Consider the following 27,591-nt stretch of genomic DNA (forward strand, 5'->3'; position numbering starts at 1 on the left):
ATCAGCTGGTGGTTGTGATGTTAGCCGGTCGTTGTTTATGTAAGCCGGTCGTTGTTTTGTATCAGCTGGTGGTTGATGGAAGCCGGTCGTTGTTTGATATCATCTTATGGTCAATATAAGTAAGCCGGTCGCTGTTTGGTATCAGCTGGTGGTTTATTTAAGCCGATAGTTGTTTGGTATCATCTTATGGTCAATATAAGTAAGCCGGTCGCTGTTTGGTATCAGCTGGTGGTTGCGATGTTAGCCGGTCGTTTTTTTGTATCATCTGGGGGGTGATGTAAGCCGGTGGTTGCTTGGTATCAGCTGGTGGGGGTGATGGAAGCCGGTCGTTGTTTGTTATCAGCTGGTGGTTGAGGTAAGCCGGTCGTTGTTTGGTATCAGCTGGTGGTTGATATAAGCCGATCGTTGTTTGATATCATCTTATGGTCAATATAAGCCGGTCGTTGTTTGACATCAGCTAATGGTTGATGTAAGCCGGTCGTTGTTTGGTATCAGCTGGTGGATGATGTAAGCCGGTCGTTGTTTGGTATCAGCTGGTGGATGATGTAAGCCGGTCGTTGTTTGGTATCAGCTGTTGGTTGATGTAAGCCGGTCGTTGTTTTGTATCAGCTGATGGTTGATGTAAGCCGGTCTTTGTTTGGTATCAGCTGCTGGTTGATGTAAGCCGGTCGTTGTTTGGTATCAGCTGGTAGTTGATGTAAGCCGGTCGTTGTTTGATGTCAGGTGATGTTTTTGTAATTGATTGATATTTTATGTCAACTTGGGGTTGATGTTAGCTATTGTTGTGTGATGTCAACTGATGATTGATATATACAGATATTGTTTATACCAACTGATAGTTGATGGACACTGATGTTGTTCGCTGTAAGATGAATTTTGATGTAAACTGGTTATCATTGATAGATTTAAAGTCATACGAAAATGAGCTGATAAAAAAGAAAATGAGGAGTTCTCTCCAGTATATCCAAGCATCTGACCGCCCCACGTTCTTGATAAGGTGTGGAGGGGGCTCTAATTGTACCACCAAGGACATAACAAACATAAGATGGCTGGCGGGTACGGCAGAAATCGCTAAGGTAAACATACCTGTTAGTAACTAATCTTTTAGTAAACCTACCAATGTCGAGGTCGAAGTTTTAAGAAACTTTCTTAACTTTAGGAATGTTTTCCCATAAAAACACAACAAATACCAAAAAATTGGTTCACCTTTTTTTTGCAGTAATTATTTGTTGGAAAGTCATAATCGGTTCATAAAAATACATTAGCCAACGTTCTAGAAGCCAAAGCTACATGTAAAAAGCGTATTATAGACTACAGTTTGAAACGGCGATATTCTTTTCTGTTTTAATTGACAACGTGTAATTGTAAATTTTGCATGTTACTATTTCAGAATCGTTTCTGGCAAACATACTCATGCTTCAAAGCCGAAGATATCAAGACATGTCCAGGTAATATAAAAACAATCAAGTGTTCATCAGAATGCAATATCAGACAATTTGGACAACATATATCTATACTGACAGTCCTATTGGACCAATGATAAATGTTTTCTCTTCTGATGTATATCCGTATACATATGTGAAGGTAAAATATGAAATGGTCAATCACGACTGAAAGCGGTATAGCGATCTAGATTATAAGCACGTGCTTGTAGTAAATGTATATCATATTGCTCATGTCGAGCCCAGCTTAAACATATTTTATTAGACAATAAATATGTTATTAATGTATCGGGTCGGAGGTTGGAGAGAAAGGGTGGGATTGATAATTAGTCAAATCTACCCGATCTTCCCAGGAAATGCTGTACAGCCTTGGCTAGTTTCATATTATCATTTAGTGAGATGTTTGGGGTCATCTTTACAAAGAATATCTATGTTTATGTCGCCTTCGTACCATTCTAATTCGGTAATGAGTGTTCTTCGTAAATTAGAATACAAAAGACAAATGGAGGAAAACGATAATAATCTTCACAGGGATGCCCATACCCGCAATCAGCTGAACCGATTAGATTTACTCTGAAAAGATCATAATTTAACGTGCTAGCTAGAAGTGTTTGATAGTTGTAAACGAAAGTGCTGTTCCTGCAGTAAATGTGCATTTCGCATATTATACGGAGCTACTATTTTCCCAGTATACATTGGTAATATCGGTGAGAAAAGTCGGTGAGAAATTCAGGTGCAATGTTATTTACTGTAGAATAAAGCAAGGAAAGTTTCCGAGCATCTCTTCTTTTCGAACGGGGTAACCATCCGGTTTCTTAATATAAGATTTTTTCTTTTGTGAATGAGGGCAGCCCTGTGACTATTCTTGCAGCTTCTAGATGGATATTTTTTATAGTATCAGGGCATTTGTTTCACCGCAGTTTCCCATACTTTACATGCGTATTCCAGTAGTGGTCGAACATAAGTAAGATCTAATTTTTCTAAGGTATTTCTTTTTAAAATAAGTATAAATTTACGACGGATTGCTAAATATTTGGTTACTTTACTGACAATGTATTCAACATGAACATTCCATTCACAGTCGTTAGTAAGAATAGCACCTAAGTGCTTATGTTGGTAAGTAATTTGAATGGGGGTGTTAAAGAGAATCGTTGATAAAAAAAAAATGTTGTCTGTTTGAAAGATAACTACATGTAGTCATCTACTGAACGAGAGAGCCAGATATGCCATAATTATTCAATTGCAATGTATTAGACCTCTGTGCCAGACGCGGTCAGAAGCTTTTGAAAAATCACAATTTTTTAAAAGAGAATGTTCGTAATTGTCGAAAGAGGTAACTATTGAATGATATAGTTCAATAAGTTGATGTGTCGTGGAATGGTTAGGTAGGAATCCTGACTGATATATATAAAAGAGGTCCTTTTTAATTTAAAAGTTATATACATGTTTATAAACCAAACGCTCAAACAGTTTTCCAATACAGCTTAGCAATGACATCGGTCTGTAATTGGAGGTAGATGATATAGAGATAGAGAATATTTAAAAATAATGGATAACGGTACAGTTTCTTGGTTGATAATAATTTGAGCATTTTATGGCTAAAACCGTCAGGACCTGATGCCTCATTTACATCTAGATATTTTATAATATCTTCAACTTCACTGGGAATCATATTTATTTCTGATAAGATGGAGTCAGTCCTCCTCTCAAAAAAGGTATTTCTTCATCAGTATCAATTTCTGATAACGAACACACATAGCTAAAGTAGTTGTTTAAGAGTTCACATTTTCTATCGTTGTCAGAAGTTATTTCATTTGTATTACTGTCTAATAATGGGGATATTTCTGTGGTTTTTTTTAGCTTTAAGAATATTTTGGAGAAGTTTCCAATAAATCTTAGGATTGTTGTTACTTTTATCAATTACTTTATTTATGTTATCACAGAATATTTCTGTAGCTCTCTAATCATATTATTTACTTTGTTTCTCATGTATTTGTACTTGTTTTTGTTGCTCTCACTGTTATTGTTAAACATTCTTTTTTTAAATCCATCTCTTTTCCTAATATTACGTCTTAACAATCCATTCATCCACGGTTTATCACTATCGCGTACTAATATTACTTTTGATGGTATACATTAATCAACGGCATCAAGGAATTTCTCGGTAAAGAAATTGCACATTTCATTAACATTTAATAGGTTGGCGAGATTGTCTAACCAAGGATTTATCGTGTCTAAAAGTTTGTTGACATCAGCGTGGTCGTATAACCACACCTTTCTTTAAAATAATGTTTAGTTTTAGCAGGAATGTTCCCAATCGCAAAAACAGCATCATGATCGCTAATAGTTTAATCAATTTCAATAACATCACAGAAACATACATTAACAGTATCACTAACAATAATAGGGTCAAGAAGTGTTGAGGAGGTATCGGTTTGTCTAGTTGGTTCAGTAATTATATTGGTCAAATTATAGTTGGACATACTATTAAATAGATCGCCTCTAACAGTTCTTGGAAAATCAACATTTAAATCACCTGTGATTGTTTAATTGGTCGTTTCTTCAAATGCAATATCAAGCGAGTGTCGCAGATGCTGCCATAAACCGAGGCTAGCATCATTATAAAAGGGGGGTTTAAATAAGGCTACACATTAGATATATTGTATTTTGAAATTTAATTTGGAACCATATCGTTTCATCGCTACCAAATTCAAGATCGTTTCTTCGCTTGGCTACGAGTGAATCAGAAAAAATACATAGCAACCCCACCACCAAACATGTTTCTATCCTTACGAAATGGTTTCGGAGAAACCATCAATTTTAAGTTCAGAATAGGGAACAAAATTTCATAGTTAGCTTGTCCTCCTCTTACAACAGTAGGCAATTCCTCACGTCACACCGTCATCCCCTGTATACTTAAAATATCGAATAGCAAAGAAAAAATCAAAATAATCAGAGGTGCACTATTAATGTAGGGCACCGACCTGGCTTAGTTGTGCCTGACCCAATATTTCGGCCTCTTCAATCAGGACTAGTATCTGCAGGAACATATTCCATAGACGTATCGGGAAGGAGGTATGCTGAAAGACTTGGAATGGGAAGTGTGATTGTATGAGCTAAATGCCTTGTCCCCTTGTAGCTGTTTTCTATAGATAAGAGGTGGATTGCTGAAGTGATGTCGACAATTCTGAATAGGCCTAATATCGAACATTTCCTGACGTAGAGTGCTGTTCCTTGGCGGTACATTGACGCTACAATCTGGGACACCGTGCTAAGTCTATGCAGTGTTGTGGTTTGATGGTAGAAATTTGAATTTTATTAATTAAACTGAATGATAGCTTCTCATACTTTGTGCATCACTTCAACCCAGGCGTATGTGCACCCTCACTAAAATATAATATCCCCTATGTCTACATAATGATTGACTAATATCTCTGTACTAACTCAGTACTTCTCTGACACAAGAGTATAAAACTGTTTTTCTCAAGGTTGATTTTCGTAGTATTTTCTTTATATAACGTGATTGCAAAAAAAATATGATCAGAACTAATTGCCGATGATAGCATGTCAACATGTCATGGTGGACGTCTTGTATTAAACTTTATCTGCAGGTGGACATACTTGTCTCCATTTTGGTCGACCTATACTCTTTAACACTTACCTTAATATTGTCAAATACACATTTTTAAATTATACATTTGATTAGTTGATGGACATTGGGGCGCGTGGAGTCCTTGGAGTAAGTGTACGGCGGGGTGTGGAGAGGAGGCGAACTCCACCAGATCACGTCTGTGTAACAACCCCCACCCAGTAAACGAAGGACTGACGTGTTCCGGATACAATACCAGATCCAGTATATGTCGTGGAAAGTGCTACCTAAGTAAGTATAAACAATGTAACTGTGTATAGAAAGTGTTCGTGATTACCACTTAGCTTCATAGATAGGGGCACATTTATGCTAGAAGCAATACACTCTAGTTACACCTTACACACATGCTCACCCAGGTCACATATCAATTATCCTTTCAATCACGGAACATTTTTTAACTAATTACAATAACATAGCCACAGTTAAAAATAATATAACATTTCTGATAAACATTAAAAGAACAATTATTAGCATATTAGCTTTAGATGGATCAGAACTACCGCTTTGTTAGAAAGATTTTTTTTCCATTTTTTACAATATAGCCAATGTGGTAATTTTTGTCAATGCAATATGTGGAACCTGAATAATTAGAACAATGGAAGAAACGTTTTCACATTATACATTAAGAAAAGTCTACGTTTAGATAAAATCAAATGTATATACAGCATCACCTTTCGTGATAGTTCACTTTTTACACCAGATTTTTTTTTCATAGCTTTTATTTGTGTAGATTATAACAGTTTTGACACCAACGGTGCAATAAATAGCGGATCTGACACGGGTGTTCATGTAATATTCACATGCATAATGTTTGGAGCTCGCTGCGCCACAAAAATTAGTTCCAGAAACTTCTCCCTGAAAACCGTTTTCAATGATCAAACAATGTTTAGATTTTTTTATCATCAATCAATGTTTTAATAAGGTTATAACAACATTGATAAAGACTTTTTACACTAAAAACATTCATTAGGCCCAGCGTTTACGAAAATAATAGTTTGACACAACGGCGCATGCACTGTCAATGTGAAGGTCAATACAATACACATCGAAGTCGGCAATTTTTAAAACTTTACTGGGACTTGGAGTCATGGTCACTTTCGCTAACAAGGGCTCATTTCTTGGGAATTGGTCATTGTTGAATGTGAACTTCGATATTTCCGCCTGTCATGGAGCCGAAAAAAAATGTACTGTGGAATCTGCCATGAACCTGCAACACTGATGAAGTTGACAGGTGGTTGCCATTGATTGTGTGTGTGTCAGATAATTATAAGTTGAAGTGGAGTTTGAGCTCGCGGCTGTTGAATTTGTGTGAAGTATCGGGGAGATCTCCTTGTGTTGATGTGAGAATAGCTGTTTATGGATGAATTATTTCAAAATGCCTCTGCCTTTGCCATCAATGCAAACAGTATCTCCGGTCAGCCATTTTGTTTACAGAAGTTGTAGTGCGTAGGAATATGACCTGATTCCCACGGTGACAAGACTCATTTGCATGTTTATTGTATGTGTTTTATATCTTTTTTATTGAACGGCAATATTGCACTGAAATAATATTGATTGTATAATAAACCCAAATAATTCAATCAATCTTATACATAAGCATTCTAAGTATATTTAATCTTTTTCATGCCTTCGAATAAATGTCGAAGATGCAATTTCTACATCTTTATATTGTAGTAAAAATAACGTCTTAAATGTTAATGAGTTGCGGAATATATTGTGTTCTATCTTGATCTGCATATTCCCGCTCGCATTCATTCATTCATTCATTCATTCATATGACATGCGTGCTCACAATTTTCAAATTACAACATGTGCATTTATTTACCATTATTTATTACACAGGGCATATACTGTTATGGTGAATGTGAACGCTACCATGTACAAGGGATCTCCGGAAAATTGTGAAATTTTACGGAGCACTGAGATTTCATTTCCGCAGTATTTTGGATTTGTTAACAGTCTACCGCCCTTTCACTACTTTTAGAAAAAAAACAACGTAAAATTCCATTTCCAGAAATACAGGAAAGGAAATTCCAACTTCATGTTCAAAGTTTTGAATTGGGCTAATTCTGAGGCAAGGAGAGGGGTTTACCCCGTTTTGGTAATACCTAGGGTAAACTTTCCTTATCATACATCCGTGGGTTGTAAGAGTATTTGGAACACATCTACTTTAGCCATCCCATAGAGATGCGGTTAATTGGCACATGGAGAGCCTTTAAAATGTGCTAGGCCATTTAAAATGAAACGAGTTTTGTTTAGCAATGTTGCATTTAAAACTGGTTAAGACCTAGTTTTTAAAAGTTGAAACCAGACAAATATTGATCATTCAACCACTCAAAATTATATAATTACTTCCATATCATCCTAGTCAATGGGATAGTCTACCTTGGGGTGAGTTAGGGAATATTTTAAATTTGGCAAACACGACTCTGGTCACGTGTTTGATAACTAATCTTCCTCTGAAGGTTGATATCTTGACTTCAAGAAGGGATTGGTTCTTTTTTGTCTTACCCTGTTGGCCCTGGATAACTACGGAATGTTCCTATTATATCAATGCGTTGTTGACGTGACACCATATACTTGATATATGACTGAGATATTCCCCTGTCTCACTACAAGGGTGAGATCTGTAGAATCTATTTTATGTGTTGGAATGGGGAGTAGTGAATTCTAACAGAGACAAGATACAACGTGTCCAGTATGATATGCAATGACTACTGACACGTTTGAAATCAGGGTGATTTTAACTGCAGTGGAAATATCACGTTGTAGGCTGTTTTGATATCTTCACCTTTGCCATACCAATAGCTCCAATTTTTCATTGGAAAATACAAATACTATAACTACTACAGGGCCTTAAAATTATTGTCTAATTCGGTTGTAGGCCGTGAACGGACGGCAGCACTGGTGGAGTCGGAGGCTTTCCTGACCAAGATCCACCAGGCCTACCCACGTCTGCGGCCTCTATGTCTACTGGGTCACTGTTTGTACGACCAGGCAGTCAGTGTGTTACAGCCCGGGGATGCGGTACGTATACAGGCCACCGCCTGTGGTTCTGGTGTTATATTGCAAAAGTCAAAGTTTGGTTCTAAAAGGTCAATAGTTCCTCTTTTTCCTTTTGCTATAACATGTCAATTTCCTTGCATTTTGATAAAATATCAAGTATCAATTACGGATAGAGGTAAGTTTCTTCAAATATACAGTATTGACAAATTATAGTCTGACATGTACATTCATGTCTTACTAACAGCTAGGTTAAAAAATATGTATGTCCTATATTGTTTGACAGTTTATATTTATGAAGAAATTACCATATTAATTCTGTTTTGTTTTAATTTAAGGGGAAGTATTGGTCAAGTTTGCAGTGTGTTAAATATAAGCGAGCCTGTCCAGGTAAGTTTGTTACAAGTGTATGCTTGTGTCTACAGAATGTATTTAGTACACGAGTTCTGTCACGGTTCCCGTGGTATTGACAGTTAAATATTGATGTAGCAGTCATTGTACGGTGCCTTACTGTTGTTTCTTCCCTAGTGGACGGAGACTGGGCTTCCTGGACACACTGGTCGACATGTGAATCTAAGTGTGGGAGTGGAATCCACTGGAGGGTCAGGAACTGTACTCAACCTCCTCCGGCAAACAACGGTCTCATTTGTCGGGGTCCTTTCTACGAGGAGGAACCGTGTGTTGGGAGGCAGTGTGAAAAGAAAGGTAACTACACAGACCGTCATAGAGAGTCTACTATATCTGACAGATATACTTATATATAAACAAATGTCATGTTACAGAAGTATGGTCTATTTTAGCTGTTTCAGACTTCCATGTGTTTGATGCTAAATGGGTGCAGTTCAGACTTGCTCGCACATTCTTTTTATGTTGGTTCTTCGTTCTATCAGCCCTGGTGAATAAAGCACAGAGACTAACTTTCAACTAGTAAATACAGCATGCATTCTTACAAAAATAACTTTCTTTAAAGACTGGTGATTAAAGCAGCCGTTCCAGATTGTTCGTATCCAAACTCCAAATAGTAAATCTTTGCAATATTTCTTTGAAGTTCGGAATGCTTCTATGTTTGTGTATGTGGCAAAAGCCGTTGGTATAAAAAGCACTACGTGGAACACTTTTCAATTCGCCGATAATCTTTCCGTCTGTCATGACGATCGATTAGACGGCACGATTGACTGTGTCAATGTTCAAAGATAGAAGTAAAATTAGCCTTAACCCTAAAATATTTAGTGCATTTGGTCCAAACTACACAATGTATACACATTGGGCCCGAAAGGCCAAGTGAGCTTATGCCGTGGTGCGGCGTCCGCCGTCCGTTTGTCATCCGGCGTCAATATTTTTCTTTAAACAACTTCTTAATAACCAAAAGGCCTAGGGTGATGATATTTTGCCAGAAGCAAACTATGATGAAGGGCTATCAAGTTTGTTCAAAAAAGGCCTTCACCCATATTCAAGGTAACAGGGGTCAAATATGTTAAATACTTTAAACAACTTCTTCTGAATAACCAAAATGCACAGGGTTATATTATTTAGCATGCTGGGATATGAAGGGCTTCCAAGTTTGGTCAAATGAATGACCTTGAATTATATTCAAGGTCACAGGGGTCAAATATGTTTTAAAATTTTAAACGACTTCTTCTGAATAACCAAAAAGGATCTGATGGTGATATTTTGTCAGTAGCATAAATGACCTTCACCTATATTCAATGTCACAGGGTTCAAACATGTTTAGATTTTTAAACAACTTCTGCTGAATAACCAAAATGCACAGGGTTATATTATTTAGCATGCTGGGACATGAAGGGCTACCAAGTTTGTTCAAATGAATGACATTGAGTTATATTCAAGGTCACAGGGGTCAATTGTCTACACAAAACTTTGAACAACTTCTTTTGAATAACCAAAAGGCCAAGGATGTTGGTATTTGGCCAGTAGCATGCTGAGATGAAGGGCTACCAAGTTTGATCAAATGAGCGACCTTGAATTATATTCAAGGTCACAGGGGTCAAACATGTTTAAAACTTTTAAACGACTTCTTCTGAATAACTAAAATGTCCAGAATGTTGATATTTAGCCAGTAGCATTTCGGATGAAGGGCTATCAAGTTTTTTGTTTGAATGCCCTTGACCCACTTTCAAGGTCACATTTGGTCAAATATGTATAAACAATTAAATGACCTAATCTCAATAAACAAAAGGATATAGGGTTGTGATATTTTGCAAATTGCATCCTGAGATGAAGAGCTATAAAATGTGTTCAACGTAATGACCTTGTTCGACTTTCAAGGTCACAGGGGGTGAAATGTTTTTAAATCTTTTATCAGGTTCTTTTGATGTTTAAGATCACCTTTGAGGTTACAAGTGTGAGATTAATACCAGGTAAGCGATGCAGGGCCATTTAGCCTCTTGTATAATTTTGATTTTAACTCCAATAATTACAAATCCCGGTTCGTGTGCTGTGATCTTACTTTCAGTATTTAGGCAAGCATATGACATGTAGGTCATGTAAAATTATCGAACCCGTCCTGTGATTACCATTATTAGTATTACCAGCCTTATCGAGTACAGTTGAAAGTATAACGGCCAAATTGCCGTATATCGAACGTTATTGTCAAATTTGAATATACTTTCGTATTTCTGGGTATTGTTTACACTTTTTCATCAATGTTAACGTATGTAAATGAACACTGACACGTAGAAATTAACACAAAATCCAGTCGTCTTGTCAGTCGGTGCAGTAATCATCGGGCGCTGTAAACAACGTGACGTCATCGGAATGTATACATTTCAACAATGGATCTTTTGCATGTATACACTTATGAGTTTTAAAAATCTGGTAACCCCAAGGTTATTGAGTCAATTACGCTTGAAACTGTAAATATTTCTTTATAATACACTTTGGTTTCAGTTTTGAATTAAAACATTTTGCCACTAGCTGAATCCACACGGTTGACATGTCCTATCTACGGTGCCAAACCTTTGATTACAGACTTTGCTCTTGGGATCTACATGTCTGATTGGTCAAAATTCGGACCTTGCTCCGTCAGCTGTGGTCGGTATGGTGTGAGGAACACACGGCGGGTTTGCCTATCACCTGGTAAATGTGGCGGTTTGGTGAAGAAAAATGGCAATGAAATCGTCATCAGGGAACCATGTTTCCGCGGACCCTGTCCGGGTGAGTACATGTATATCCCATTGTTCCCGATATTGACTGGAAATTCAACATGAAAATTCAACAGGAACCTACTATCTACATCTTCTAAAGTGAGGTAAGTATACTGCTGATACATATAAATGATGCTATAGTCATATCTAATTATGGCAACATATACGTAAATATTCTATATAATAAGTTTCTGTTAGAGCACTACAGAACGTAAATGAGATTATTACGATGTAATATTTTAACAATGTATTTGACAATATAAACATGTTATTATTTTGTGTTACACCAATGCACTAACAATGTATAAGTACTACTACTGTATATAAATTGTAAACATTAACTTACATTATTTGCAATATTTTGTTTTTGATAACAATGTGGGGTAATACCACTGTAGGTAACAATCTGAAGGAATACCATAATATAGTGTGATACCGATTCATGTAACAAAAGTATCACCACTGTATATAAAGATATGTAGGAATATCACTGTTGGTGTAACAATGTGTAGTAATACCTGTCTAGGTAACAATGTGTAGTAATACCTGTCTAGGTAACAATGTGTAGTAATACCTGTCTAGGTAGCAATGTGTAGTAATACCTGTCTAGATAACAATGTGTAGTTATACCTGTCTAGGTAACAATGTGTAGTAATATCTGTCTTGTTAACAATGTGTAGTAATACCTGTCTAGGTAACAATGTGTAGTAAAACCTGTCTAGGTAGCAATATAGTAATACCTGTCTAGGTTATAATGTGCAGTAATACCTGTCAAGGTAGCAATGTGTAGTTATACCTGTATATGGTACAATGTAGTAATACCTGTCTAGGTAACAATGTGTAGGTATACCTGTCTTGTTAACAATATAGTAATACCTGTCTAGGTAACAATGTGTAGTCATACCTGTCAAAGTTACAATACATTAATACCTGTCTAGGTAACAATTTGTAGTAGCACCTGTCTAAGTAACAATATGTATTAATTCATGTTTAGGTAACAATGTGTAGTAATGCATGCGTAGGTGTAGTTACAATGTATAGTATTAGTCTAATTTGTAGCAAGTTATGATAATACCATTGTATGTAACCTATAGAAATAACGCGGTAAGTAGCAATGTATGGTGATACTCCAGTTGGTAAATCTCTGTATGTAGAAAAATGTATATTAATAATGCTATGGTACACTGTTTAGTAATACTTATGTGGATAACGATGTATAGTAATACCCCTGTAGGTAACAGTGTGTAGTAATACCTTTCTAGGTAACAATGTGTAGTAATACCTGTATAGATAACAATATAGTAATGCCTCTCTAGGTAACAATGTGTAGTTATACCTGTCTAGGGTACAATGTGTAGTAATACTTATTTAAATAACGATGTATAGTAATACCCCTGTAGTTAACAATGCATATTAATACCTCTGAGGTACATGGTATAGTAATACTTATATAAATAACGATGTATAGTGATACCCCTGTAGGTAACAATGCATAATAATACCTCTGAGGTACATGGTATAGTAAGACTTACATAAATAACGATGTATATTGATACCCCTGTAGGTAACAATGCATAATAATACCTCTGAGGTACATGGTATAGTAAGACTTAAATAAATAACGATGTATATTGATACCCCGGTAGGTAACAATGCATATTAATATCTCTGAGGTACACTGTATAGTAAGACTTATATAAACAACGATGTATATTAATACCCATGTAGATAGCAATGTATATGAAAACCTCTGGGGTACATTTTATAGTATTACTTATATAAATAACGATGTATAGTGATACCCCTGTAGGTGACAATGCATATTAATACCTCTGAGGTACATGGTATACTAAGACTTATATAAATAACGATGTATATTAATACCCATGTAGATAGCAATGTATATGAAAACCTCTGGGGTACATTTTATAGTATTACTTATATAAATAACGATGTATAGTGATACCCCTGTAGGTGACAATGCATATTAATACCTCTGAGGTACATGGTATAGTAAGACTTAAATAAATAACGATGTATATTGATACCCCTGTGGGTAACAATGCATATTAATACCTCTGAGGTACACTGTATAGTAAGACTTATATAAATAACGATGTATATTAATACCCATGTAGATAGCAATGTATATGAAAACCTCTGGGGTACATTTTATAGTAATACTTATATAGATAACGATATATAGTGATACCCATGTAGGTAACAATGCATATTAATACCTCTGAGGGACATTACCTAATAATTCCCCTGTAGGTAACAATGCATAATAATACCTCTGAGGTACATGGTATAGTAGGACTTATATAAATAACGATGTATATTGACTCCCCTGTAGGTAACAATGCATATTAATGCCTTTGAGGTACATGGTATAGTAATATTTATATAAATAACGATGTATAGTGATACCCCTGTAGGTGACAATGCATATTAATACCTCTGAGGTACACGGTATAGTAATACTTATATAAATAACGATGTATAGTGATACCCCTGTAGGTGACAATGCATATTAATACCTCTGAGGTACACTGTATAGTAAGACTTATATAAATAACGATGTGTATTGATACCCCTGTAGGTAACAATGCATAATAATACCTCTGAGGTACATGGTATAATAAGACTTATATAAATAACGATGTATATTAATACCCATGTAGATAGCAATGTATATGAAAACCTCTGGGGTACATTTTATAGTATTACTTATATAAATAACGATGTATAGTGATTTCTCTGTAGGTAACAATGCATATTAATTCCTTTGAGGTACATGGTATAGTAATATTTATATAAATAACGATGTATAGTGATACCCCTGTAGGTGACAATGCATATTAATACCTCTGAGGTACACTGTATAGTAAGACTTATATAAATAACGATGTATATTAATACCCATGTAGATAGCAATGCATATGAAAACCTCTGGGGTACATTTTATAGTAATACTTATATAAATAACGATATATAGTGATACCCATGTAGGTAACAATGCATATTAATACCTATGAGGTACATGGTATAGTAGTTCCCCTGTAGGTAGCAATGCATATTAATACCTTTGAGGTACACTGTATAGTAATACTTATATAAATAACGATGTATATTAATACCCTGTAGGTAACAATGCATATTGATATCTCTGAGGTACACTGTATAGTAAGACTTATATAATTAACAATGTATATTAATACCCATGTAGATAGCAAAGCATATGAAAACCTCTGGGGTACATTGCACAGTAATACCTCTAAAGGTAACAAGGTACAGCAATACCTCTGTGTTAAATTGTATATATAATGATGCTTTTATTAATAACAATGTATAATAAAACCTTTGTAGTACATCACATTGAATACATGTAGAGTTAACAGTGTATAGTAGTTCATGCTATTGTTATTTTGGGTAATTTTCAGCTGATGGAAAGTGGTCAATGTGGTCGCTGTATACAGAATGTTCAGCAGACTGTGGCAAAGGCCGAAAAATCCGGATACGAACATGTGACGGCATACACTCCTCGGATAGTGCATTTTGTACTGGACAGTCAGTCAATGTCACGTTATGTGAAAACAGGTGCAAGAAAGGTACATTTGTTTAGTTACTTCCCTTATCAGGTTCTCTATGGAAAATATTGTATAAAGAATTTTCTGAATGTTATAACTTGAATGATAAACATTTAAATTAGACATGTCATTGCAGTGCTACGAAATTCACAGGAATATACTGTACTCAGTTATTCCTAATTATTAGAATCTCCGCTTTATTTATAATTATATTTTCATCAACAGAAAATTGTACAGTATGCGTGCATATCAATTTGTTATTCTACTTACAGATTATTTTTCAAAACACATAAAAAAGTGGAAAAAATGACATCTGTGAACGCTTATAAGGGTGTATGTCTTACAATAATAACAGTTATCATTTAACCTACCTTCCGTTGATATGTGTATGACGTTGCTGGTAAAAGCAATACAATCGACAGGTTCATGGCTTTGTGATGTTGGATACTACATTTCTGCAGCTCATAGTAAGCGGTTATTACTTAGAAAGTATGAATTTATGACTCCCAGGTTCCAATAGAGTTATCAGTTTTACTTGGCTCTTACTAAACAGTTCCGCCCTGAAAGGTTGAAATCATCACGTTCTACGACGAATGTGTTTGAAACATTGCAAAGCCGATCTTTGTTTGGTCTAGTAACACGGAGTAGTATTTGTTTGGTGTTGTTTGGTGTTGTTTGGTTAAATTTGTCTAACAGGCTTGCAGCGTCATGCTTTTTCTCCACAGTGAGTTTTGAATTGAATTGTAATGTTTCTGAGATTATAAGTGCGGTGTTTTGTTCTGTATGGGCTTAAATTGACCATTTAGAATCTTCGGTGCATTATTTTCTTAGATATTGTTCTAGTTGATTTGGCAGGTGTTGACGCGGAAATGTGTTCCCTCTTTTTTTTATAGCTGGGTCTTTCTTTAGTGCCACTGGTGAGTGCTAAATAGACGCACTACACCTGTGTGGGTATTCTTTATACCTGTTGGTGTGGAGTATTGTTCATAACTGTTGTTGTAGGGAATTCTTTGAAACTGCGGTATAGGATATTCTTTATATTTAATGTTGTGGAACTTTCTTAATACATGTGAGTGTGCGTCATTCTTTATTCGTGTTGCTGTAGGGTATAGTTTTACCCGTTGGTCTAGGGGATTCTTTATATATTTTAGCGTGGATGATTCTTTGTATCTTTTGATATGGGTTATTCTTATTACATGTTAGTGTTCCTTCTGTCTGTTGGTGTGGGACATTCTTTATCCCTGCTTGTTTTGAGCATTTTGTATCCCTGTTGCTGTAGGATATTTATCTCAGTGTTGTGGGACATTCTTTATACCAGTGGGTGTTAAATATTCTGTTGATGTGGGGCTATTTTTACCTTTTGGTGTGGAGCATTCTTTCTATCTATTTGTGTGGAATATTCGTTATTCCTGTTTGGTGGATGTTTCTTTTTCGCTGTTGGTGTGGGATATTTTTTGTACAATTTGGTGTTGTTCATTCTTTATATTTGTTGGCTTGGTGCCTTATTTATATTTGTAGGCGTGGTGTATTATTCACACCTGTTGCATCTATAAACACACTGTTCCGACGTTTTGTAGATCCAACACTGGTCAACGGGACAGCGCCTGTCACAGCATCGCCATTTGTTCCTGTACAAAAAGTACCACCAAAGGTGAAGATCGGCGTTATTACTATATTATTTATCTGTCATCTTGCAACCACAGTTAATCGATGATTAACAAGTATTTAGACCCGTCAAAATCTTAACCAATTGATGTTATCCTGTTGGTTGCTGCATCGGAGGCTGTGGCTATTTTATTCGTGACACCGAAGATAAATCAGTTGTCCCCAAAGCGTTGAAACTCTATCTTCTTTGATCTTTTGTTCTGAGCTGTCCTTTCGTCTTCTGTTGCATATTTTGCTTCCGTGCATCCCTTAGTATCCTTATGTTATTTTAAACTTGTGTGTCTCTCTTGAGATTGCTGTTTAAGTTTTTGTGTCCATCTCGCACGCTATTAAAATGTTATGTCCCTCTTGACACTAAGTTGATTATTTTTATATATTGTTGTATTCCTTGCAGTGCCTGTATACTGTTATTAATGTGTTTGATAATATCTTTGTGTATTTTTACAAATTGACTCGCTGTGACACTATTGTGCTGATGCCCCTGTTACCATTTAACATTGCATAACATATAACCTTCTTGTTGGTAAATTTATATGATATACTGGTTCACGTAAGCACAAATACTCAACTATTTATGTGTGATGTTTGGACAACTAGTATAGATGTGGTCTGTGCCTTCATAAGTTTATTGCCTTCATAAGAAAGATGGTCAGCAAAGCGTATGCGTTTTAAATTTAAAAAAAAAGGTTCGAAATAACAGTCAAATCGACATGTTGATTCGACATATTTTCAAACGAAGATGAAGACCTTTGTTTTGGTTAAATGCCGGAAATGAAGGAATAGGATTTGAGTACACTCTAGATCTGCGCCATCGCAATGGCAAATACACCAACCTCCTCTGCCTCCATACACATACACGCATGCCGGAATACTTAGCGTACATAGAGGCATGTCCTGAAATGTCCTTAGCTGTTGATAACATGTTAATAAAAAGAAACCAAGCAACATTGTGAGGGTACATCAGTTTATGACGTTATGAGTTATTTGAGGTCACGGTCATCAACCTACTCTGAATTGCAGTAGCTTGAGTTAGAAACTTCGCACTAGTCAACAACTGTCATTTCCTTGTTACTCTCTGCAGTGACTACCACAAATTTGCTTTAATGAATATTTCAAAAAAAATCCCTTAAGCTATACTGATTTTAAAGAAAAGTATAATGTTACCACAAGAAATATTCTACAATACAGAAGCATTTGCAAATCAATTAAATCATTGATGAGTGATAATGATATAAGATCAAATAATTCATTTATTGAAAGACCATTTATACCTTTTCACATTAATGTATTATTAAGAAGTAAAAACGGAGGTAGAGATATGTACAACACCTTTATTAATAGAAGAAACCTTTCTTATACAGCAAAAGTCAAATGGATAACTAACCAACTTTTCGCCACTGTTAACTGGAGATCTAGTTTCTCTCTCCATTCTCTCTAACTTCTGACAGGGCATACATAGAAGGATATACTATACACTTACCAAACATTCGAAATAAAGGAAGATATTGCACTGTTTGGCAAAACTTCTGAATTCCAAATTTCAATTCCAGCTGATATCATCATGATTCATGCAAAATTCTTCATCTACTTTAGCCCCAGAAAGAAATTATATATGTATAGATATAGGTGAGATGAATCTGATGATTGACATATAATATTATAAAATTAAAAATAAATCACATGAAATGTAGCTAAGTGTATACATGTTTATGTGGTTTTTTTTGTATGTATGTATGTATGTGTGTATGTATGTATGTATGTATGTATGTATGTATGTATGTATGTAAAAAATCCCAATTTTTCAAAAGTGTAATAAACGACGGTTTCACATCTTGCAGGAATCACAGGTAAAACTCAAACAAATAGTAAGATTTTCTTTTCCAGATACATATAAGAATGGTGTATTTGCGTTTGCATGATCGGATTGTGTCTTAATTAATGGTTCACACTATGTATACATAGTAATCATTCATATTTGATAAAAAAAATAGGTATGGAAACTTGACCCTCAACACCCTTATGTGTACGAGTTGGAGCCTGACCGATTAGGTCACTTTACCCACTGGTCAGCCTGGTCACGGTGCTCCAAGTCATGTGAAACCGGACAGAAGCTAAGGTCTCGGAAATGTACTGTGGCAGGGCGGTGTTTTGGGGAGGTCAGACAGACGCTCTTCTGCAACACAGACAAATGTCAAGGTAACGTTTGTACTTCACAGCTAATTGCATAAGTTGTTTGTAGAGGAATGCAAGTGAACGGTAGATAACATGGACTGAACAAACATTGTCAATGTATATTCATACAGTTATATTTATACCTTCAGTGAACGGTGGTTGGAGTAAATGGTTGGCTTGGTCACACTGCACCGTCACTTGTGAACGTGGATACCGGCTGAGATACCGGAAGTGCGATAACCCGCCCCCCCAGTTTGGTGGAACTTGTTTTGGAAAAAGCAGACAATTTAGGAAGTGCGATCTTGGTACTTGCAAAGGTGTGTTATCACGTCCGAACGGCACATATATCTATTTCTATATGAACGTCTTGTTGTCGATATTTGATGTGATAAGTCAGCTATTCTCAAGGAATATCAAAGTACCCCGTTACTGTCTTTTAACATATTGAATGAAATTTGATTTTTTATTTTCAATCTTTTTATTTTTCAAGTCTTTTTCCCCCAACAAATTACAATCATCATAATCATCATGACACTTATCACCAACACCATCATCCTCATCATCACCATCATCATTATCAGAATAAAAATTGAATTTCAATCTTATGTATATGGCAATGTTTATACTGTAGATTTATGCACTAAGCATACATCTGCACACATTGTTTTCGTTATATACCACATTACCCGAACATGATAAATGTTAATCCTTATTATTTAATTTAAACAGACAGAAACACTCTCATAGTCTATTATTATAACATCGATTGAATTTTTCTATTTTGGAAAATGAAAGTTACATACGACTCCAATATAAACAACTTTGTTTGTCCGTTTAGAGCCGACATCATTTAAAAATTAATGCCAATCGAAAGGTACCCTCTTAGAAATACAATTGTAACAATTTAAGCTTTCTGTGAATAACATATTTTCTTAAAGTGTTTTTTAAAAACTAACGATCCCGAAAGCTAAATAATCTTAGTTTGACCATTAAACTTTCTTAAAAAGAAAGAAATCGTCGCATGGTAAGCAATTAAGGTAATTCACATCAGTTATTACAAAGATCGGAAATGCATCCCTTCGCCCACAAATCGTTCGAAATGAAATCAAGTATGATATAAACATACCAACTAGCGACATGGAGTTCAACAGACTCTTATTTGCGATCCATATCCTTAATCCCTTTTGTCCTATATAAGAGGCTGTGGTGATACTTTAATTTATTGATATATTTGGATGGCTATTTATTTAATTGAGGTAATAATCTTTTAAGGACCCCAACTGGACTATGGACACTGGGCAAAGTGGGCCTCCTGTAGCAAGCAGTGTGGAGTTGGTGTACGGCTCCGGTCTAGGAATTGTCACCTGAAAATATCAATGAAACTATTTCGAGTCATTTCATTATTGCCACACAGGCGGATGCTATGTCATCTTAAAAGCAAAATGTGGGGAAGTTGTGGGCAGATGCCGTGTCAAGGTAAATAAATAACAACAGACATACAAAAGAAGGGTGTCTATAAGGCTCTTTTTGGGCCCCGGTATATTCGGATTTTCACCTCCTTATTTTGTTCAAAGATGTCCTGTTGTATGACATGCAGAAAAACTAAGGCAACACTTTGAACGAAAGTCGGTTTCTGAGGTTACCAAAAGGGGTATGGTAAATCACAATTATAGTGTGCTGTTTTCAAAATGAGCTTAAAAACCAAAATAATACCATTTCTTTTTTTGAAAACATGTATGAATTAGACAAGCATATGTAACAGAATGAAAAAAAGACAGAATTTCAATCGTCACTTAAAGATTGTTTATATAAAACGAAGGATTACGTCAGGGGGTCTTTTTTGGTCATTTTCAATTGAAAAGTAATTTGTTTTCTCAATAATTTCCTTTCTAACTGATATTTTGACTTGAAATTTACAGCTTCACTCATTTAAGTAGACTTACATAGATTGAATATTGACTACATATGTACTTTCCTTTTGTTTTATAATGAGTTATGGCTTCTGGACACAACTCAAACTTGGCATTTTCAAATATCTCTCCATTTTAAGTGAATTAAAAGGTGCATGACACCCGTTATATGCTAAAGTATAAGATATCAGTTGTTAGTATTGTATATTATATATATCATATAATATTTGCTCAACACCTGTGGCCGAAGTGAGTGCAAGATCCTCATTTGTTTGTTTACTTATCAAAGTTAATAAAAAATCAAAAATGACATTTGCCACCACAACTACTGTAAAAACAACTACTGTAAAATGATTGATTTAATATAAGAAGTTTGATTTGCTGGTCCTTTTAAGTCTCCTAGCCTCAAGGAAAGCATCTGCTTTAATCGTTAAAGTTAACCGATTTCATTGTTTTATCAACTGTTCTGCCTTTTTCCAATTGTGAGACGATTCAATATGTACTTATCTTAGTATGGAGCTACAGATCAAACAACGTGAGTCGATTCAATATTTACTCATCTTAGTATGGAGCTACAGATAAGGCATTGTGAGTCGATTCAATATGTACTCATCTTAGTATTGAGCTACAGATGAAACAACGTGAGTCGATTCAATATGTACTCATCTTAGTATTGAGCTACAGATCAAACAACGTGAGTCGATTCAGTATGCACTCATCTTAGTATTGAGCTACAGATCAAACAACGTGAGTCGATTCAATATGTACCCATCTTAGTTTAGATCTACAGATACGACATAGTGGTTAGATTTAGTGGCCAATCTTGTAAGTATGAAGTTACAGGTTGGACATTATAAAATTGTGGTTATATGTACTAACTCATCATGTTAGTATGAAGCTATTTTCACGTTAGTATGGAGTTTCAGATTAGACGCTGTGGGTTGATGTAGTATCTCATCATGTAAGTATGAAGCTATAATCACGTGAGTATGGAGTCTCCGATACCTGAGAAAACGTCTTATGTTGCCTATTCCGGTCGTTTTTTGATCATCATCGTGCGTCGTCCGTCTTGTCCCAAAGAGGTTTAATAGTTAAAATTCAAAACATCTTCACAAATCAGATTTACTTCTCTTAAAGGATTGAAAGATCCAAAGGTGTTTAATACAAACTCTGTGCTTAAATATTGCTAGAGTTTATATTAAGAATCATGATTAAATGGCATTGGAATAGCTTTCCATCTGCTAATAGAAAGTCCAAACCCTGGCCAAATTCAAGAAGGATTTAAAGACCATTAACTTCACGTCTGTATTTTAGGCTCTTAGCAGAAACGTTATGTACCTACTACCCTTTATTTATTCATTTATATGCACATTTTAGACAATTATCTTGTTTAATGTAAAATGGTGATTGCAAGCCTTTTCTCTTTTTCAATTATAACTTATACTTATATCCATATGCTGTAAAGCGCTTTAGAGTAATTTTTTGAAATTATTTCTGTATGAAAAATTAAAATTTGGCTGAAACGATAATATTTTCACGGGATTGCAGTTTGATGCTTAATTAGAAGTGAGAAAAGAGTTAAAATTTCAAATAAAATCGTTTACTGTTGAACAGTTTCCATTGGAAAATTGCCTTTAAGTTATTTCTGTTATGAAAACACACGTAAGAAAAATGTAAACATGGTTTTCGTCCTCCTTTTGCTACAACAGTTTAGATACATTTAAATTTATAAAAAGGAAGTTAGTTCTCATCACTAAAATAATTAAGATGATGTGTATTCTAATTAAAGCAGTTTAAACGGCACTGGGTCATGTAAGATGAAAGTTACGCTTTCGGCAACAGTACAGGGGGTAACAACATTTATATTTTCGACAACCGTTAAGGTTGGGAAAACTCAGCCAATTAACTCAAAATGTTTTGGGTTTTTTTCAATATTGCATCCAGAAATAGTAATGAGTATACCCAATTATTGCTATGTCTGCAGTTGCTGGTGACTGGGCTCATTGGGGTTCCTGGTCCGCCTGTAGTCACTCATGCGGAGGCGGGCTCCATTTCCGGGACAGAACATGCACCGATCCCGCTCCTTTGTACGGAGGAAAACATTGCAAAGGTCATGGATCAGAAATGACACCCTGTTTTCACGGTCCATGTCCAGGTAAACTATCAAACACTAATCATTCGCCTTTTTTTTAGATAGTTGAACAAGCAAACTTCATTGTGATATAATCGATAAATCATGTTAAGGGTGAGACGTAGTGATATTTGATTATATTTAGTGATGCTAATTATGTGATATTTTTATGATATCATTGCAAATGATGGTATTGTTGTAGACCGGGAGGACACAGGTGTGAGGCTGAACGGTAGCAGCGGGTTACTGTATTCTCCTTTCCATAAACCCCAGTCGTACCTGAGTCTCCACCTATTACTGCAACCACTTCGTCCGCACGGGACCATTGTGTACAGGTCGCGGGCATGCAATGTGGGAAAATGTCGTCATAGTGTAACTGTGTCGTTAGTTGACGGTAAACCCCACGTAGTGGGGGTCAACAGAGAGTCGAGGATAACTATCAAGTCTAACACAACACTACAGGTAGGCAAATACAAGTATTTGGACTCATAGAGGAAATGTATTCCCACACATCAACCTTCCTGTTTTAAAAGCGTATCAGAACCAGCAGAGGTTTGATGATTTCTGTGATTGAAATACCACAAATATTTTTTGCACTGATATATTTGCAAAATGGTGGTAAGGAGGGAAAATGTCGTCACCAGAAATATTTCATGATAATATTTTAATGGATTCTTGATCACTCTGTCGTATATTGTGTATCTGCTATGTGGTGGATTGCTACTCTCATTTACCTCTTGTCAATTTACTTGTATTTAGTTTTGATATAAATCGGTACAAGAAATGTTACATGTGTCCATTGTAGGTACGAGAATGGCATACTGTATATGTTTATTTGTCTCAATATCATGGATTTCTGAGGGTCAATAATGGCGCTCATCTCCGTGCTGAGTATCACCCCAAACCCTCCGTTCAGGTTAACTATGACAGTGGAATGACACTAGGGGCAAAAACAGACAACGGTGAGTAAAACAGTTGTTGTGAAACATTGTCTGTTTTAGAACATTTTCTGAAGCATGAATGTCAACCTTTAAGATGATATCCAATAACAAACGCTTCGATAGGTAATTAAGCATTGAACTGTTTTTGTATGGTATTTATGATCTATTTGAATGACACAGCTTTGCAAGCAAACAACATAATGCGGGCTAAATATCATAAATACCATACAAAAACAGTTCAATACTTTTATTTACGTTTCCTCTGCCTCTTATGTTTCTTTTTTAACTTATAATTTATATTTAAAATTAAAAACTATCGCCTTATGGACAGTCCACACAATTTCGTTCAATAGTTTGAACAGCGTATTGTCGCGTGCTGATTGTCAAACAAAGTAGTACATTGTAATTTTAACAAACACTTCAATTTTATTCCACAATTCAGTATCAATACAATTGCGTATGATTATCTATAGGGTGATTTAAGTTTATCAATAGAACTCTGAGCTGAAAGTTATATTTGAAACTGTTTCGATTTTTCCCCGGAACAAATTTCGCGCATGGACAAATACAGTGACCACCGTAAATCCGACCTTGCCCTCCACGAGGGAGTTATTTTTGGAAGTTGATTCGAACTTTTCTCTTTGCTCATTTTGTGAAGAATCCATGCGTGAATGTATTTGTTGATTGTATGGGAACCTGACAACAGTCGGTAGATTCTATAACATCCTCGTTATTTGACATGTCGTCAGAAACTGAGGAATGGTGGATGCAAGACGCGTGAAAGATAGCGTTTGATGTGAGTGATCTTGAGACGGAGCACAGGTTCGTTACAAATGTCTGAAATGTTTATGTGTGCTGTGACTCATATCAGTAGGTCTGTAACATATGTGTCAGTAGGTCTATATAATATGTGTATTTCAGACATTTGTAACGAACCCCTGTTGATCAATGCAGTGTAACACACGATATTTCTGATACATGTAAGATTGCATGAGCGTTAAAATTGTTTCCATTGCCGGCATTGGTGATTTCAACCGATGTGCATTTTGTACGATATTGCAGACATTGGTCTTGTTTTCGTTGTAATGAAAGTGTTTTTTATTTTGCACATACATTTACAATGGCATTGTCAAATGTCACAATGCCCAGCGATATTTCAGCAGCCGTCATGTTTATCTATATTAGATATTGTAGTTCCGGTCAGTGTTGTATTAATACGCTAAGAATTGTGTCTCGTGATGCATGGTAATTAAAGTCACATCAACGACACAGCTTTCAAAGAGGCTATATAGTGACAATGCCATGCAAATGTAAATATTCAGGATTGAATTACACTTTAGAAGAAATGAATTGCAAAACTTTTGTGCATGGATTATTATTGTTCCTTTTTCGAAAATTGATCATGTTTACCTCCATTATTTCATATGATAAAACATTTATTTAAGCAGGGTTTGTCGGTGTGATTGCTGAGGCCAATGTGAACTTCCAGATGCTGAGTCTACGACGTGTTTCAGGATGGAACGGGAACGGAATGCCAGAGGACGACTGGTTGACACAAAGTGTACATGTTGATCCAGTCACTAAATATCCTAAATTTTATAGCGACACCTTTATAAAACTGTCAATTAGCGATATTAAAAGATTAAATATCCAGATGTCAATCTGGCCCCAACAGTTGGAAGGACTCGTGCTGTTTAATGAGGGCAGGATTCCGGGATCGTTTGTATACTTAATTATACACAAGGGTGTGCTCCGGTTTTGTTTCAACTGTGGACAGCTATCTGTTTGTGAAAACGTTCAGGACGTAGAGGTGAGTATTGTTCCTCATACACTTACATATAACTACCGGTAAATGTACCGCTACCATGTTCCGAAAACGACAGTGTAAGTGTAAAGAATGGCCTTGGCCGAAATGTTGTTACGTTAACAAGGTAGACATGCGCTGTCTCGTTTTACTAGATTAATGTATGTCTAAAACTCCTCATAGCAAAACATGCTACAGATCCAGACAGATATATCAGATCGGTTGTTAAAGCAAATCTAGTTCCATGTAAAACCATTTCAGAATGGAGCATTTCTCACGGTTATTCTAAATATTTGTTACCATGTTTTCGCTTTAATTCGAAATCAGGCTGACCAATCAGAAAACCCAGAAATAACCTTCACTTCATCTTGAAGACATATTTATCGTAATTGATCTGTGTGTAATATGTTATCATATTTGTACAATTCGTATCCATGTAAATATCTTTACTTTGATATCCAGGTACTCGTATGATTAATAGACGAAACCTTCTTTATCAAGAAGGTAAGGTGTCATGAGTTTGAGACCAGGACACGCACGGGTCATATAATGTCTCCCTTCGTTACATGTGTTGTGTTTTTAAATGAGTGCTTTCTGATTCGTTAGAAAAACACTAGTGTGCGGTCTTGCTTTTATCACATACCTTCCGTATTCGGTAGAGACCGATACAAAGATTTAATAAACTTTGATATGTTTTTGTAAATAGCGGGAACTTTTCAGTTCGTCATGACAAGGGGATTCCCATAAAAAGTAGTTCCGGCTAGTAGGTAAATACAACATTCCGTATTGCACATGTGCAATACAGAACGTTGTATTTCATGGTCTGATAATTGCTTGTATTACTATAACAAGATTCAACAGGTATGTGATAAAGTAGTTTATGTTGACCCGAAGGAGTAAGATATGAACTGTATATGTCGTAAAACTGTATAGTATATCTATTGTCATGTAATGAAGCTAGTTATTCAAACAAAATTATATGCAATCAAAAATATTTGAAGCAAATGTCAGTGACATAATTGCAATTGTTTAAGTTTTGAAGCTTAAAATGAATGAAGCGAATTTTACCTTTAAACAGTCGATGCGTTGGTACCGCGTGTCCATTATCGTGTCTGGGATCATGAGCAGTATCCGTATAAACTTAGGGAAGGCAGTCCAGCTCACCTCTCCAGGACTGCCGTACTACACCGGCTCGCATGTATTCGTGGGTGGAGGAGAGAGTCAAGACTGGGTCATTTTCACAGCTATTACAGGAACAGACCGAGGATTTTCAGGGACTTTCCACGAGGTCACCATCAACGGCCAACACTACACGCTGCGGACCCAGCCTCTGGAGAACAGCAGGGGGTTCATGAACACCGAGGGTGTCAGTTCCACAGGTATTCCTACTTACCTTCGAAACGGTATACTTATTTAACTTCGACTAGTATACTAACTTATCTTCGAAACACATGTGTTTGTTTCATTGTGTCATATTTTTCATATTTCCGACCTTGTCAACACGTTTGGTTATGTTCCTATAATATGCTGTAATAAGTGCTTCTTCGAGAAAAAGTTTCTTAAATTTTAATCACTAACGGAAACAAGTGTAATCATCCTGAGATAGGAGGTTAATTCCACAAAATTAAACTGTTTTACAAACAGCTGAGAATCTAAGGAAAGCTTTTTGTTCTTGATATTGAAAGATTTCTTTATTTAGATTGGAATATACATTATGGGTTTTGTGTGGATCTATATCGTTTTCAGAGAAGATTATGGAGATCCTTGAGCGAAGCGACAGTAAAGTAGTCCTTCGATGTGACTTTTCACATTATGCGCATTCTGAAAGTGATGTTTACGTGGAATGGTTTAATGTAGACAAGAAAATAAAGTCTAGTCCTGATCGAAAAATTACGCCAAGGGTATGTAACTTTCATTATCAAATTTTCTGTAAAGTGTCGTTATAGATTATCAATGCCTGAATTAAAAACGAATGTTGATTTACTTTTAGTTTAGTTGACTTTGTTAGTATATTAGTACTACCTTGTAAAAGTAAAAAAGACGGAAAACGATTTTGCTTAGGGAAAGTTGGATGGTTTGCTTAGGGAAAGTTGGATGGTTTGTTAAGTTATGAGTACAAT

The 27,591-nt window shown here is 35.8% G+C and overlaps 1 protein-coding gene across 1 annotated transcript in view; it reads left to right on the forward strand.

The window, feature by feature from the left end:
• LOC110463266 (SCO-spondin-like) overlaps nt 1–27,591 on the forward strand; it is a 33,730-nt gene extending 6,139 nt beyond the window's left edge. The window contains exons 3-20 of the mRNA XM_021517714.1: nt 904–1,076; nt 1,391–1,448; nt 5,149–5,322; nt 7,976–8,118; nt 8,433–8,484; nt 8,623–8,799; nt 11,083–11,268; nt 14,702–14,869; nt 16,426–16,499; nt 18,505–18,709; nt 18,835–19,002; nt 19,958–20,161; nt 22,580–22,750; nt 22,929–23,188; nt 23,532–23,688; nt 25,116–25,477; nt 26,550–26,850; nt 27,218–27,591. Of these exons, the coding sequence (XP_021373389.1) occupies nt 904–1,076; nt 1,391–1,448; nt 5,149–5,322; nt 7,976–8,118; nt 8,433–8,484; nt 8,623–8,799; nt 11,083–11,268; nt 14,702–14,869; nt 16,426–16,499; nt 18,505–18,709; nt 18,835–19,002; nt 19,958–20,161; nt 22,580–22,750; nt 22,929–23,188; nt 23,532–23,688; nt 25,116–25,477; nt 26,550–26,850; nt 27,218–27,417 (3,233 nt within the window). The 3' untranslated portion in view covers nt 27,418–27,591. The remainder of the gene's footprint in view (nt 1–903; nt 1,077–1,390; nt 1,449–5,148; nt 5,323–7,975; nt 8,119–8,432; nt 8,485–8,622; nt 8,800–11,082; nt 11,269–14,701; nt 14,870–16,425; nt 16,500–18,504; nt 18,710–18,834; nt 19,003–19,957; nt 20,162–22,579; nt 22,751–22,928; nt 23,189–23,531; nt 23,689–25,115; nt 25,478–26,549; nt 26,851–27,217) is intronic.

This window comes from Mizuhopecten yessoensis, unplaced genomic scaffold (genome assembly GCF_002113885.1).
Source record: "Mizuhopecten yessoensis strain PY_sf001 unplaced genomic scaffold, ASM211388v2 scaffold10883, whole genome shotgun sequence".
Lineage (NCBI taxonomy): Eukaryota > Metazoa > Mollusca > Bivalvia > Pectinida > Pectinidae > Mizuhopecten > Mizuhopecten yessoensis.